We start from the raw sequence: 13365 nt of genomic DNA, 5'->3' as shown, positions 1-13365 counted from the left end.
CCTAATGATAGTGGCATAGATACATATACACTTTTTTTTAAAGTGTAACTTTCAGCTATTAATTTAGGAGAATGCTGAAATTAGCTGTAAAGTTGGAATTAACATGATGAGACCCGTCCTGGAGCTTAGATCACACTTTATTCAACAAAAATGCATATATAACATCTATCTGGTGGAAAATGTGGTAGATGCAAATGAAGAAAGAATGAGGTTAGCTAAATGATTCTCTGGTAGATGATGTACACTCTGTGACGAGAGTGAAAAACCAAAGGTGATGGGAGAAAGGGTGTTACTTGGCTCAGTGTTATTTTGCATACATACTGATGCTAGGACTTTTTGCTTATGGCATTGGACAGTCTTGAATAACAGGATGGAATGGGGACTTAAATAATTTAATCCTGTCCCTGCAATAATTTTGTCTCAGCTTGCCCTTGATTGCCAGGAAAGTAATTGTTCAAAATTGGAAAGTTAGGTGGCTCAGAGTTGACTTGTGGTTCAGCAATCTTAGCAATTTAGCTGGACTGGAAAGAATCTGCCCTCTCTACAAATCAAAGCTGTGCATGATTCAGTAAAATGTGAATAGGGTATTAAAAGATTTCTGTTAACGAAAGTTGGAGGGGTGGCATTTGACATTGCGCTTGGAGCAGTAAACTCATTAAAATTTGGCTTTTGTGAATTTGTCTTGCCTTTGTATTAGAAGTAACAATAAAATTAATTATTTAGAACTGTGGCAAGTACATCCTTTATTCCCAAGTAATTTATGATGTCTTGCAATTTGATTTTAGGCTTCAAGCCACAAGCTAATTGTTTATTATATACACCTATGAAGTTATTGAGTATTTTCTGCTACTTGTAGAGTACAATTTCTTCACAGGCATTTTTATTTGCCGGGTTTATCCTTTCAAACAACACAAACCTTGGCCTCTTGAGTTCGTGTAAATGCAAAAAAAAAAAAAAAAAAGTAACATTTTTTGTTTCTGGCTCTCAGAATTCCTTCCTTTCCTGCCCCATTTTCTTGTATTTCCATAACTGGATCTTGTTGCACTTATCTGTGCATTCCTTGTTACGCTCCGGCAAACACAGCTGCTTCACTGTCCCATACACACTATTACTTTCTCTTTGCTTGTGCTATTTCCTTTGTCTATAGTACTTTCTCTTTTTCCTTTTCAAATTTAAATCTTACCCATCTTTTGGGACTCAGACTAAGGCTCTGCAGCTTTCTCACTGATTTCTACTCTGTTTTATCCCAGCAGCTTTCATGCAACACTCAAAACTGAAGCAGCTCATTGTGCTTTGACTTATACTGTTTTTTTATTTTTATTTTAAGAGACAGTCTCTCTTTCTCTGTCTCTCACCCAGGCTAGAGTGCATTGGCACAATCATAACTCACCACAGCCTTGCATTCCTGGAGTAAGGTGATCTTCCTATCTCAGCCATGTCCAGCTAATTTTTAAAGATGTGTCTTGCTATGTTGCCCATTCTGGTCTCAAACTCCTGGACTCCAGTAATCCTCCTGCTTTGGCTTCACAAGACATTAGGATTACAGGCTTTAGCCACCACACCAGCCCTGTTTCTTAATTTTCTTTCACTTATTACCTTTTTTTTTAGGTTTAAAAACTAGCTTCATTGAGGTATAAATTAAATACCATCAAATGTATTCATTGTGAATGTATAATTTAATTTCTTTTTGGAATTGTGCAGAGTCGTGCAGTGATGATCATAAATCAGGTGTAGGACACCTCCAGCGCTTCAGCAAGTTCCCTTGTTCTCTTTGGCAGTTGGTCTCTATCTCATAGCCAGCCCCAGAAGCCACTGATCTGCTTTCTGACTATACAGATTTCCTTTCCTGGAAATTTCCTATAAACACAATCATTCCATGAGTAATATTTTGTCTTGTTGCTCTCACTTAGCGTAATGTTTCTGAGAGTCATGCATATTTGTGCAATCAGTAGTGGCTTTCTCCTTATATTGCTGAGGATCCATTACATGGATATACCATGTTTTTAAAAAAATATTCCTCAGTTAATAGACATTTGTATTGATTCTAGTTTGGGACTATGAATGTAAAAACACAGGTTTTTGCGTAGATATATGTTGCTCTCGGTTAGATTCCTAGGTGTGGTTTTGATTCCTTTTATTTCTAAGTATAGGTCACATTTTCCACTTTTTTTTAAATCATGTATTTTGAATTTTTTTTGTTGAAAACTACGTATTTTAGGTAGTATATTAAAGCTCCTGAGAATTCTGGAATTCTGGATTCTGACCTTTCCCTATCAAGGGTTATTGTTGTTTCTGTTTTTCCCTTTCTCTCTCTCTCTTTTTTTTTTGTTTGTTTTTGTGTTTTTTTTAGTGACTTACCTAAATTAAATCTGTGAAATTTAGCCTCCATCATCCTGGTGCAGAGCCAGTGATGTTTTGCTCAGATTTTTTAAAAAGTATATTGCTATTTTTTCAGTCTGGACTCTTAGGTTAGTCTCTGTGTTTTTATAGTTCAGTGCTAATGTCCCCAAAAGTAAAGCTGAAAACATCAAGAATATATTCTCTCTTGGGTTTCTAGGCCAAAAGTCAAAAATGAAGATGTTGGCAGGGACATCCTCCTTGAAAAGCCCCAAGGAAGTATTCTTAACTCCTTCAACTGGCCTTCCTCGGCCTGTGGTTCTATCACTCCAGTCTCTGCCTCTGTGTTCACATGATATTCATGTGTGTCTGTGCATGTCTTCACCTCTTTTTGAGACGGAGTCTTGCTGTGTTGCCCAGGCTGGAGTGCAGTGGTGCAATCTCTGCTCACTGCAACCTCTGCCTCCTGGGTTCAAATGATTCTTCTGCCTCAGCCTCCTGAGTAGCTGAAATTACAGGCATGCACCACTACACCCAGATAATTTTTGTATTTTTAGTAGAGACGGGGTTTCACCATGTTGGTCAGGCTGAGCTCGAACTCTTGACCTCGTGATCCACCCACCAAAGTGCTGGGATTATAGGTGTGAACCACCACGCCCAACCCTCACCTCTTTTTATGAGGACATCAGTCATTGGGTGATCTCATCCCGATCTTACACTAATTATATCTGTAAAAACCCTTTGTCCAAACAAGGTCACATTCTGAGGTTCTGGGTGGTCATGAATTTTTGGAGGACACAATTCAGCTGACTACATTGGGTTCAGGGATACATTCAAACTTCGGGCAGTTTTCAAGTCTGCACTAACATTTATTTTCCACCAGCTCTCTTGTGTTTCTTCTCACATAGGGGAAAGCTACTGGTAGGCTGGAGATGTATGAAAAGGTCGAGGCCTCTCTGATCCATGCCACTTCCAGTTAGCCAGGGATCTATAATGAGCTTATCAAATGCTTCTATGACTGCCTTATTGTTTCTATCTTCCTGTTAAATTTTGAGTAATCCACTGGCCTATTGCTTACTCTTATTAGAACTACAGTCATGACAGTGTGGTGGTTCATGTCTGTAACCCCAGCACTTTGGGAGGCCGTGGCGGGAAGACTCCTGAGGTCAGAAGTTCGAGACCAACCTGGCCAGCATGGTTAAACCCCGTCTCTACTAAAATACACACACAAAAATTTATCTGGGCTTGGTGATGTGTGCCTGTGATCCCACCTACTCATGAGGCTGAGACATGAGAATAGCTTGAACCCAGGAGGCGGAGGCTGCAGTGAGCCGAGATTGCGACTGGACTCCAGCCTGGGTGACAGAACAAGACTCCTCAAAAAATACAAACAAAAACAAAAAAATACCAAAACTACGATAACAGGCCTGTGGAAACTCTGACCTTCTTTGTCAGATTCCCTCTGACATTGCTACTTATTACTGGTCATGCCACAGACCAAGGGTTTTTTTCCTTGCACTTCAAATCAAGTCAGCCCCCACTGCCAGCAAAGTGGCTGGTTATTTACGGCCTGGCCTACTCTATTAGAACTGCTGTGATAAGGTAGTAGCAGATGTTGGGGAGGACAGTAGCCCCAGGCAAAAATGCCATGGATTTCCATTACCTAACGTTCAGTAATTTTTCATGAATACATACTTCTCAGTTTGTTTTAAGCCTTGGTTCATTTCCAGAGATAAAATTTTCAGGAAGAGAGGATTTGGTGACTGCAACCCAGAAGTCTGATATATTTATTTTGCCTCTCCTGTTTAATGATATCTTCTTGAGTGAGGAGACCACATTTGATATTTTCAGTATTTTTGTTTATCTTTAGTCCCTCCCTGAAACACTGCTACCAACTGTCAGTGAACAATAAATAATGAACTGTACAAATATTACAATTGTAAGCATATATAATGCTTTCTCATATTTTACATTGTAAAATCTTTAAGGCTGTGTTGTGGATAGACTAGCGCATTCTCCCCACCCCATCTCTATTTTATGCGTGAGAATTCTGAAATGCAACAAAGTTAAAAGACTCACCAAGATACGCTCACCTGCATCATGGACCAAAACCTTCTGATTTCTAGACTTTATTCTTTCCACTACTCCATGAAGAAATCATTAAGTCAAGATGGGGAGATATCACTGTATTTAAATTACAAAAATAAGTAACAAAGGAGTAAAGGCAAAGGGTGTCAATTCTTGTTCTAGAAGTCTGAAAAACAATGAAAAAACAAAATGGAGTAATATCTGGGTATTCTCTTCAGCTACATGAGCATCAGATGGAAGGGCAGTCACTTCTACGATTTCCTGAGCCCATTCTAAACCTTTCCTTGACTGCACTCTCTTACTAAACTGAGGACTTAGGAAGTTATGGGGCATGATACTGCAGCAAAATGGTTCATGTTACGTGAATGTAGAATTCAAGTTTCTATAACAAAAACAATCAAACTTGCTTTCACCACCTGAGGTGAAATTAAGACAAATGGATTTTTAAAGATATTGTATCATTAAGACAAATGGATTTTTAAAAATAATTGTATCCTAGTTTTCCCAGACTCTATACTTTTTCAGCTTTCTCTTTCCTAGTTTGCTTAATTTTACATCAGAAATACTAAGGTGTAAATGGCAGAATGACATTTTTAATAAGTCTGTTCTTTACAATGAGCTGCATCTAATGTAGAGACTCTTTTTTTTTTTTTAGGGAAAATGTGGTACACACAGTGTTTCTAAATAACTGAAAAAATAGATTAAAATAATAATTCACTAATTATTTTGGGGTAGCCTTCTATGCCATCATCCTGGGATTTGGAGAAAAAAGATGCATCAACTTCAGCTCTTATGGATTTCACAAACTTGCAAAGCGGCAACATCTAGATTAGCATTCTTAGAAAGCAGTCCATGGACCAATAGCATCAGCACCACCTGGAAACTTGTTAGAAATGCAAATTCTTGATTCTTACCACAGACTTATTGAATCAGAAATAGAGATAAAGCCCAGCAATCTGTATTTTAATAAGCCCTCTAAGTGATGCTGATATACATTAAAATTTGAAAACCATTGGTAAAGATATATCTTAATATGTGGTAGTAAGTGCAACAACAGAAAATGTGTACATAGTAGAGAGGTGAAAATTGTTAACATTATTAATTGGCAGACATGGAAGTGTCCAGAGAGGCTCTTTTACTTTCTTTCTTTCTTCCTTTTTATTTTGAGTCACTCTGCAGAGAATAAGGTTTCCCAGACTTAGGGCTTAGGACCACTGTGGGGAAAGGGGGGCAGGGTGGGAGCTTTGCAAAGAGCATTGTGAAGACAGATGATTAATAACTAATTGTAGGCAGTGGTTCTAAATTTATTGATGGAAAGTGTTCTCAAATCCAAACAGAATTGAGTATAGCTTGGAGATGAAATAACTGTTTCATTCATATATGCATTAGAGTATTTAAAGTCACAACTAAAAATAAAAGCATTTTAAAATGCTTTAATGAGCTCATAGTAGGCTTTTGTCATTAACTGCTTTGTCAATAGATAGCATAGCAAGATAGAGGTATGGACTCTACAGAGATGTTTGGATTCAAATTCTAACTCTCCAACTCGTTGTATGATCTTGAGTAAATTACTGAACTCTTCTAAGTGAGCCAGAAGAGTTACTGAACTCTTCTAAGCATTATTTCTTGACCTAGAAATTAGTGATAGAAAAATTCCCACTTCACCTGATTGAAAAATAACAAGATAATAAGGCATAATGCCTGGCCATAGTAAGTGCTCATATAACTTTAGGTATTATTATTTTATTACAAATCAAAGCGTTTTTATAAAAAGTTAAAGTATTTATTAAATAAAAGTAATCAAATGCAATCTTATCGTTAAAATTTGTCCTTAAATTAAAAGATGATCTGGATCAAGCTTATCCAATCCATGGCCTACGGGCTGCATGTGGCCCAGGATGGCTTTGAATGCTACCCAACACAAACTCAAAAACTTTCTTAAAACATTATGAGATTTATGCAAGAACCTTTTTTTCTTGTTTTTGTTTGTTTGTTTTTCTCATCAGCTATTGTCTGTGTTAGTGTGCTTTATGTGTGACCCAAGACAATTATTATTCTTCCAGTGTGAACCAGGGAAGCCAAAAGATTGGACACCCCTGATCGAGATCATAATATTGTATTTATCTAATAGAAAAATATGATTTAACAGCTGTGAGTCCAAAGTCAGTTGCTTTCACTAATGTATTTCTATTTTAATTCCAGAGACCTTTCAGTTTATTTCCAAAAGACACCATGGTTTCCCCTTCAGTCTCACCTTTTTCCTGAATGGGATGCAGGTGAACAGGCTAAGCTCCTGCTGTGAATACAAGCATCGAAAAGGTTCCAGGCTTGGAGGCAAACGAGGCTACTTTGGGTTTGTGTGTGTTGAGAGATCATCTCCTTGCTACAAGTATGGAAACAAATGTCCTTTGGTAGAGGGCAAGTTTTGCTACACTTTTCTTTGAATGCTTTTACTAATGAATTTCCCTTCACAATTGTTAAGAAAATTACCTATAGATGAGCCTAAAATATATAAGTTCAGGGTTGTTTACTGTAACATGGAGTACTGAATTTGAAATTATAAGATATAAATCAGATTTCCAGAGGTGTTATATAATAAAGATAAAAGGTAGTGCGTTTTAAATTATTTCACTTGCTATCTTTCATTTCTTCACACTTTTGTTTGTTTGTTTCTGAGACTGAGTCTCCTCTGTCACCAGGCTGGAGTGCAGTAGTGCAATCTCTGCTCACTGCAGCCTCTGCCTCCCTGGTTCAAGCAATTCTGCCTCAGTCTCCCAGTAGCTGGGGTTACAGGCACATGCCACCATGCCCAGCTAATTTTTGTATTTCTTTAGTAGAGATGGGGCTTCACCATGTTGGCCAGGCTGGTCTCGAACTTCTGACCTTGTAATCCACCCACCTGGGGCTCCCAAAATCCTGGGATTACAGTCATGAGCCGCTGTGCCCAACTCCTTTCTTCATACTTTAAGATCTGTTTCTGAAGGGCAGGAAAGAGATTTTTTGCTTGCTTGTTGTTTTTGTTTGTTTGTTTGTCCTATTTTCTCATTCATCTTACTAACTGGTTTTAGGCCCAGCCTTAAAGTGTGTGCCAAGCATCTGACTTCCGTGGCTGGACATTATCGGTTATGCCTGTTAAAGGTTTGCCTGCATTACTGTCTGACCCAATTTTCATTCTCGCCCTTAGTTTCAATCTTGGGCATAACAAAATGCATGATAAAAGGTCAGTTTTGACTGTTATCAGCTTTCATATTGAACATTCTGTTTGAAATCAGGAGTCTTGCTTGTGGGCTTTCACATTTTCTGAAAGTATTCATCAAGCATTGGCTAGATGCCAAGCTAGAACATAAGAGTGAGTCAACTACATTACGTGTCTCTGTGGAACTTACTCTAATGGAGGAAAAGCTAATAACATACCAATAAAACAATTAATATGTTTGAGATGGTCAGCATTATGAGCACAAGGCAGGGTAAGGCAGATACATGCAGTGAAGGGAGACAAGAGTCACAGGGAGTGTGTTATTTTATGTAGGATGGTTAGGAAGGGCCTCTCTGGTGTTTTTTTGAGCAGGAACTAGAAAATATAAGTCTCTTTCTTGAAGTAGCTTTTGGGATAGAGGAAAAGCATGTACAGAAGGCACAAGGCAGACACACGCTTGGTGTGTCTATGGTAGCTTGGCCAGAGCAAAAGGAATAGAACCATGAAATTGAAGATGAGGTCAGAGAGACCATGAGGATAAGCCATGTAGAGTGCTGGGGTCATTGCAAGGACTTTAACTTTTATCTGAGAATATTGCTATTTTTTCAGTCTGGACTCTTAGGTTAGTCTCTGTGTTTTTATAGTTCAGTGCTAATGTCCCCAATGACTTATCATGATCTAACAGTAACTCTTATGGGAAAAATAAACAAGGGACTGTGGGGAAAATAGCAGAACTGCTTCAATCCAGAGATGAGATAATGGTGGAATGAGTTAGAAGTAATTTTAAAGGTAGAGATTACAGAATTTACTGATGAATTGGATGCAGGGAATGAGATAAAGAGCAGAGTCAAAGATAATTCAAAATTTTTTGTCTTGAATAACAAAGCTGTCCAGTTAACATGTACTTAAGATGAGACTCTGGAAGAAGCAGGCTTTGGGGGTGGTATGAAATGGTTTTCGCCCAGGACACATTAAGTTTGAGGCATGTATAAGATAAGCAAGTAGAGATGCTGAGTAGGTAGTTGGATATATGAATCTGGGGTGAGGTGAGAAGTCTAGGCTGGATATACAAATCTGAGAATGATTTGCATTTGGATGACATTTATAAGATTGCCTCAGAATTGAACATAGAGAAGATGTCTGAGTAATGAGTTCCATATCACTCCATTTAACAGGAGAGGGAGATAAAGAGGATCCAGTCTAAGAAGGAAAGGCAGTGAATAGAAAGAGAATCTAGAGAGAGTAGTATCTTGAAAATAAAGAAAATGGTTAAAGAATAAGGGCATGATTAATGGAGTTGGATGTGTGAATAGGTGAAGTAAAATGAAGATTGGGGATTGGACATTGATTTGGTACTGTGTTGGTTACTGGTGATCATGGCACAAGTTATTACAGTGCAGCAATTGGGATGTAAGGTTTCTTGGAGTGGGTTTAAGAAATAGTTGGGGAAGAGCTAAGGCCAACGACTATAGAGAATTTTTTAAGAGTTTTGCTGTAAAGAATCATAATTAGGTGGTAGCCAGGAGGAAGAAGGTAGGGGGTCAAGGAAGTCTTTTTATTTTTTAAAATGAGAGATACCGTAATATATTTGTATGCTAATACAAAGGATTGAATATCCTGGAGAAGAAAAAACATGAAGTATGATATAAAGGGGGAAAATTTCTGGAGCCAAATGCTTGGGTAGACAGGAGAAGATGAGTTCTAGGACTTCAGTGGAGGTATAAGCTTTAAGAAGAGGAGAAACCGTCGTGTATAGTAACAAGAGGAAAGAAATTGGGCATACAAGATAGAGAGGTAAGTGGGGATTGATAGACGTGCTGGGAACAACTGGAAGCTCTCTGCTGATTGTTTCTATTTTCTTAAACAATAAGTAAATTTATCAACTGAGGTTAAGACTGACAGAAGAGGGGTTGGTTGTTTTCAGAGAGATAAGGCGTGAAAGAATCATCCAGAGAATGGAAGATTGAATGGTCTAGGGCAAGATAGTGTCAATGCCCAGCTGTACTGGGGGTCACCTGAACTGCCTTACTATTCCAACTCAGATATGCTATCTTCTTATTTGGGAGCAGGTCATTTAACACAGTTCTAATTAATTCCCAGGACAGCTAATGAACTTATATACAACCCTCCATGTGCAAATATATTGCATTCTTTGGGAGTTGTGGTATAAATCGAAGCTGTAAATTATTAGCCCTGAGCACTTTCTATGGAGGTTTAATAATCCTTACCAAAATCTGACTGATGGAATTTACTCTCCTATTTAATACCCACTGGCCTCTGTATAATTCTTTCTATGATTTCAACACTTGGTCCCCTCTAGATTCTTTCTTCAACCTTTCAAATAATAATATCAGAATGGTTACAATATTAAAGAATAAGGCCTATGGCTCTCAACTGAAATGCACAGTTCTTATAGGAGAATGGTTTTCAATTTTTTTTGTTAACTTCATAACCATTTTTCCAATGAAATCTGTGAATGCCCAAAATAGAACAGTATATTGTCATTGGATGCCTCCCTGTTATAGATCAGGTAAAAGTTGAGTCAGACTGGTTTAAATGGGACAGGGGTAGGCAAGTGAGTCCTAGGGACTTGATTGTTTGTCCTCTTCCTCACTTGAGACATTTCTAGTTATTCTAGAGGCCATAACACTGCAGAACTCCATGGAGAGTTGAGAAGTACCCTGAAGGAAACTGATATCACTTATTATCTTCTGTAACCTTGGTTTCGTTGCCACACCCATAATGACACTTTTAATTATTTTAAGCAATGTACACTAATTCCTCCAATTCATTCAAAGTGAAATTAATTTTAATCTATTTAAAAATACCAGTCCCTGAAACATTTATGATGAGAAAAAGGAGGGCATGGTACAATAAAACAACAGAAAATTTTATTTCTAAAATGATTAGGAATAACCTGTTTAAGGCACTCAGAAAACAAGAAAAGAGGAGCAGTGGTCACTTCCAAAGTGTGAGGTTCCACAACTGTACTCATCTGTCAATCATAGGAACCATCTGAAGAGGCATAGTAATTTTCAATTGCTAGCGTGAAACATGGGAAGAATTGCCTAACCATGTAGAATGCAGACTGCTTTGAGCTTTAGTAATCATAATCAACACCTCAAATTATATTCAGAAGTCAAATAGGTAGTCACTGACGAGGAAAGCACAGATGTTACTCACTTTGTTTGTCCAATTCCCTTCAGCAGATGGGCAATAAAAAGTCTGTGCATGCAGTAGGGAGGCATCAAAGCCTTTACGCAGCCACAACATAAACTAAAAGTAACAGCATATCAGAGGCTCCAAATCAATGGATTTGGTGTTGCAATTGATAAGGGAAGAACAGCTTGAACAGAAGGGAATGCTAGTAATCATATTCTGTGAAGATTCATGACACCTTTATCCCAAGGAAAGCAATGTGCTAAGCACATCATCATTATAGTCAAGAAATATTTATCATGCTTAATATGGGTGAGATAAGTATAATCTTATTATCTCATTTTTTACAGCCTGATAGTTACTTTGAGTGCAAATCCTTTTAGCTTTTTTTTATAGGGAGATACTGAAAAGTTAAGTGATATAACTCAGTTCTCATATTTGCTTGTTGGGAAAATTTATTGAGATCAATTTCTTTGCTGTTTCTATACTGTAGATGGCTGAAATTTAGTAAAATCTTCAGTTTAAGAAATTGCCATTGGATTTGTTCAGGTTGAGGCATTTTTCAGATTTTACATATTATTCCTATTCTTCTGGGACTGGCAAGTCTTGACTGCTTTCTGATCCCTTTCACCTGCCCGCTATAAATTCAGTTCTCTGATAGTTGTGTCATATGGAGAGAGGGGGACATGAGTAGTTCTAGGGAAGGGAGAACGAAGAGACTGATAACTACCAGATACCTATTTCAGATCATGGGTTTTCTCCAGGTTTTGCCAGAAACTTCTCCAGATTGTGTTAGTGTCTGCTGAGAGACTGTGAGTTCTTTCTTTGGTGCTAAGCTCAACAGTGTAACATTTGTCTGAGTAACTAGTCATCTCTTACTAGTTTAGGAATCATAATTAGGAACTAGAGGGCTACACCTGTAATAGACCAGTATGTTTGTGCTTCAATATGATGTGATGGAGCCTAACAAACTTGAGTTAGAATCCAGCTCTATCACCCACCTGCTGGGTGACCTTGAGCTGCTAGAACCTTTTAAGCCTCAGTTTTCTCATTTGTAAAATGGTGATGATAGTTCTTAATTTATTGGTCTATGAGGTAATGAATTCCTTAAAATAATGGATGCAGAGTACCCAAAAAAGAGCTTGGCACAGAGGAAGTGCTCAATAATCTTATCATTATCATAATTATCATTTTTATTAATGTATATAGTATCATCATTGGAATTCTTATTTTAATATCAACTTAAGAGATAGAAAAAAGCTATAGAAGACAATTTATTCACATTACTTTTGTTATAATTGATTTTAAAAGTTTTAATGTCATAATGCATTCAGATTATCTGCATGACTCAACAGATTTGACTTGAAATGACTTCATAATCTCTACAAATTATTGCCGTTTTTGAGGAATAAGAACTTATTACTCACCAGAAGACTGTAGTATAGACTTCAAAAGGCCATTCTAAATACAATAATGACAGTTCCATGAAAATAAGTGTACAAGATGCAACAACATTTGACTATATATATTTCTTTAAAAATCAATCATATTTATTTAGAGTCAATCTTGTAAGTCTTTTGTTACTGCTGTTGTGTTGTTAAAATAAATTATCAGAATGAATGGCATCTTTCGTCTTCTCACCATTTTTATATCAGCTTCTCTATATTTATAAATCTGCATGTTGTATTATCACATAATTTTCATTTAAAGACTTGAAATATATCTTCATGTGTGTAAAATTCTATACCATCTATATTTCTTTATTTATGATACATGTTTACTGTTTAGGACCAAAAATCTACTTGAGGACACAGATTTTACTTTGAAACTATCATTCTTGGTTGATGAGTTATTTTGTTTATTATTGTGGGTAAATGTATTAAGAATTTGTTGTGTTCATTTACAAGATTTTAGTATCAAAAAAGAACAGTTTATTTTTAATTAGCTTTTTAAATAGTTTATTTTTATTAGCATATACTGTAATCGAAGTATTTTTATATCTTTTTTTTACTAGAATAAGGGATAAGTGATTTCAAAAGCTTTGAGGTTCTATTGTGCTGCTTATAACAGTTAACAAACACTTCCTGTTAATATTTTTCATAGGTGCATTATTGCGATGGGACTTGACAAAAAAACATCTTTGCCAAAATCTAGGAAAGAAAAGATCACGGAGAAAGGAGAGGAACTGAAGAAAGCTGAGGGGAAAGTGAGGAAAGAGAGAAAGTATATGATACCAAAAAGAAATGAGATCAAGGGGAACAAAACCTCTGTCTCAGCCATTTATTCAGCTCAAGAAATAAAAACAGGGCTCAAAGAAGTAATAACAGCTGTGGAGGAAATGGCAAGTAAAGGAAAACCAGGACAAGATGTCTGGGAAGACGACCAGGAAAATACTTTAAAATATGGTAATCAACAACACAGGTTTCTTTTGTTGTTGCTGTGGCTGTTTTGTTTGTCTTTGAACTGTGATTATCAAAATTTCCAAAAACATCCATTAAATGTTGTGGACTTTAGGCAGCTCTGTTACATGTGGGGCACCCCGACCTCCTTCCTCTGCTGTTTTGTATGGAGTCCTGTGTCCTCTG

The 13365-nt window shown here is 37.1% G+C and overlaps 1 protein-coding gene across 8 annotated transcripts in view; it reads left to right on the top strand.

The window, feature by feature from the left end:
- Nucleotides 1–13365, top strand: part of ERICH3 (glutamate rich 3) — a 114998-nt gene that overhangs the window by 52935 nt on the left and 48698 nt on the right. For all 8 annotated transcript variants that reach the window (XM_012442565.2, XM_012442566.3, XM_012442563.2 and 5 more), the window contains 2 exons: nucleotides 6628–6814; nucleotides 12884–13185. In XM_012442565.2, the coding sequence (XP_012297988.2) occupies nucleotides 6628–6814; nucleotides 12884–13185 (489 nt within the window). The remainder of the gene's footprint in view (nucleotides 1–6627; nucleotides 6815–12883; nucleotides 13186–13365) is intronic.

The sequence above is a fragment of the Aotus nancymaae genome, unplaced genomic scaffold (genome assembly GCF_030222135.1).
Source record: "Aotus nancymaae isolate 86718 unplaced genomic scaffold, 86718_ANA_hifiasm-v0.15.2.pri h1tg000007l, whole genome shotgun sequence".
NCBI classification, from domain to species: domain Eukaryota; kingdom Metazoa; phylum Chordata; class Mammalia; order Primates; family Aotidae; genus Aotus; species Aotus nancymaae.
Note: the sequence above shows the minus strand (reverse complement) of the source record. Positions and strands in the feature narration are given on the sequence as shown.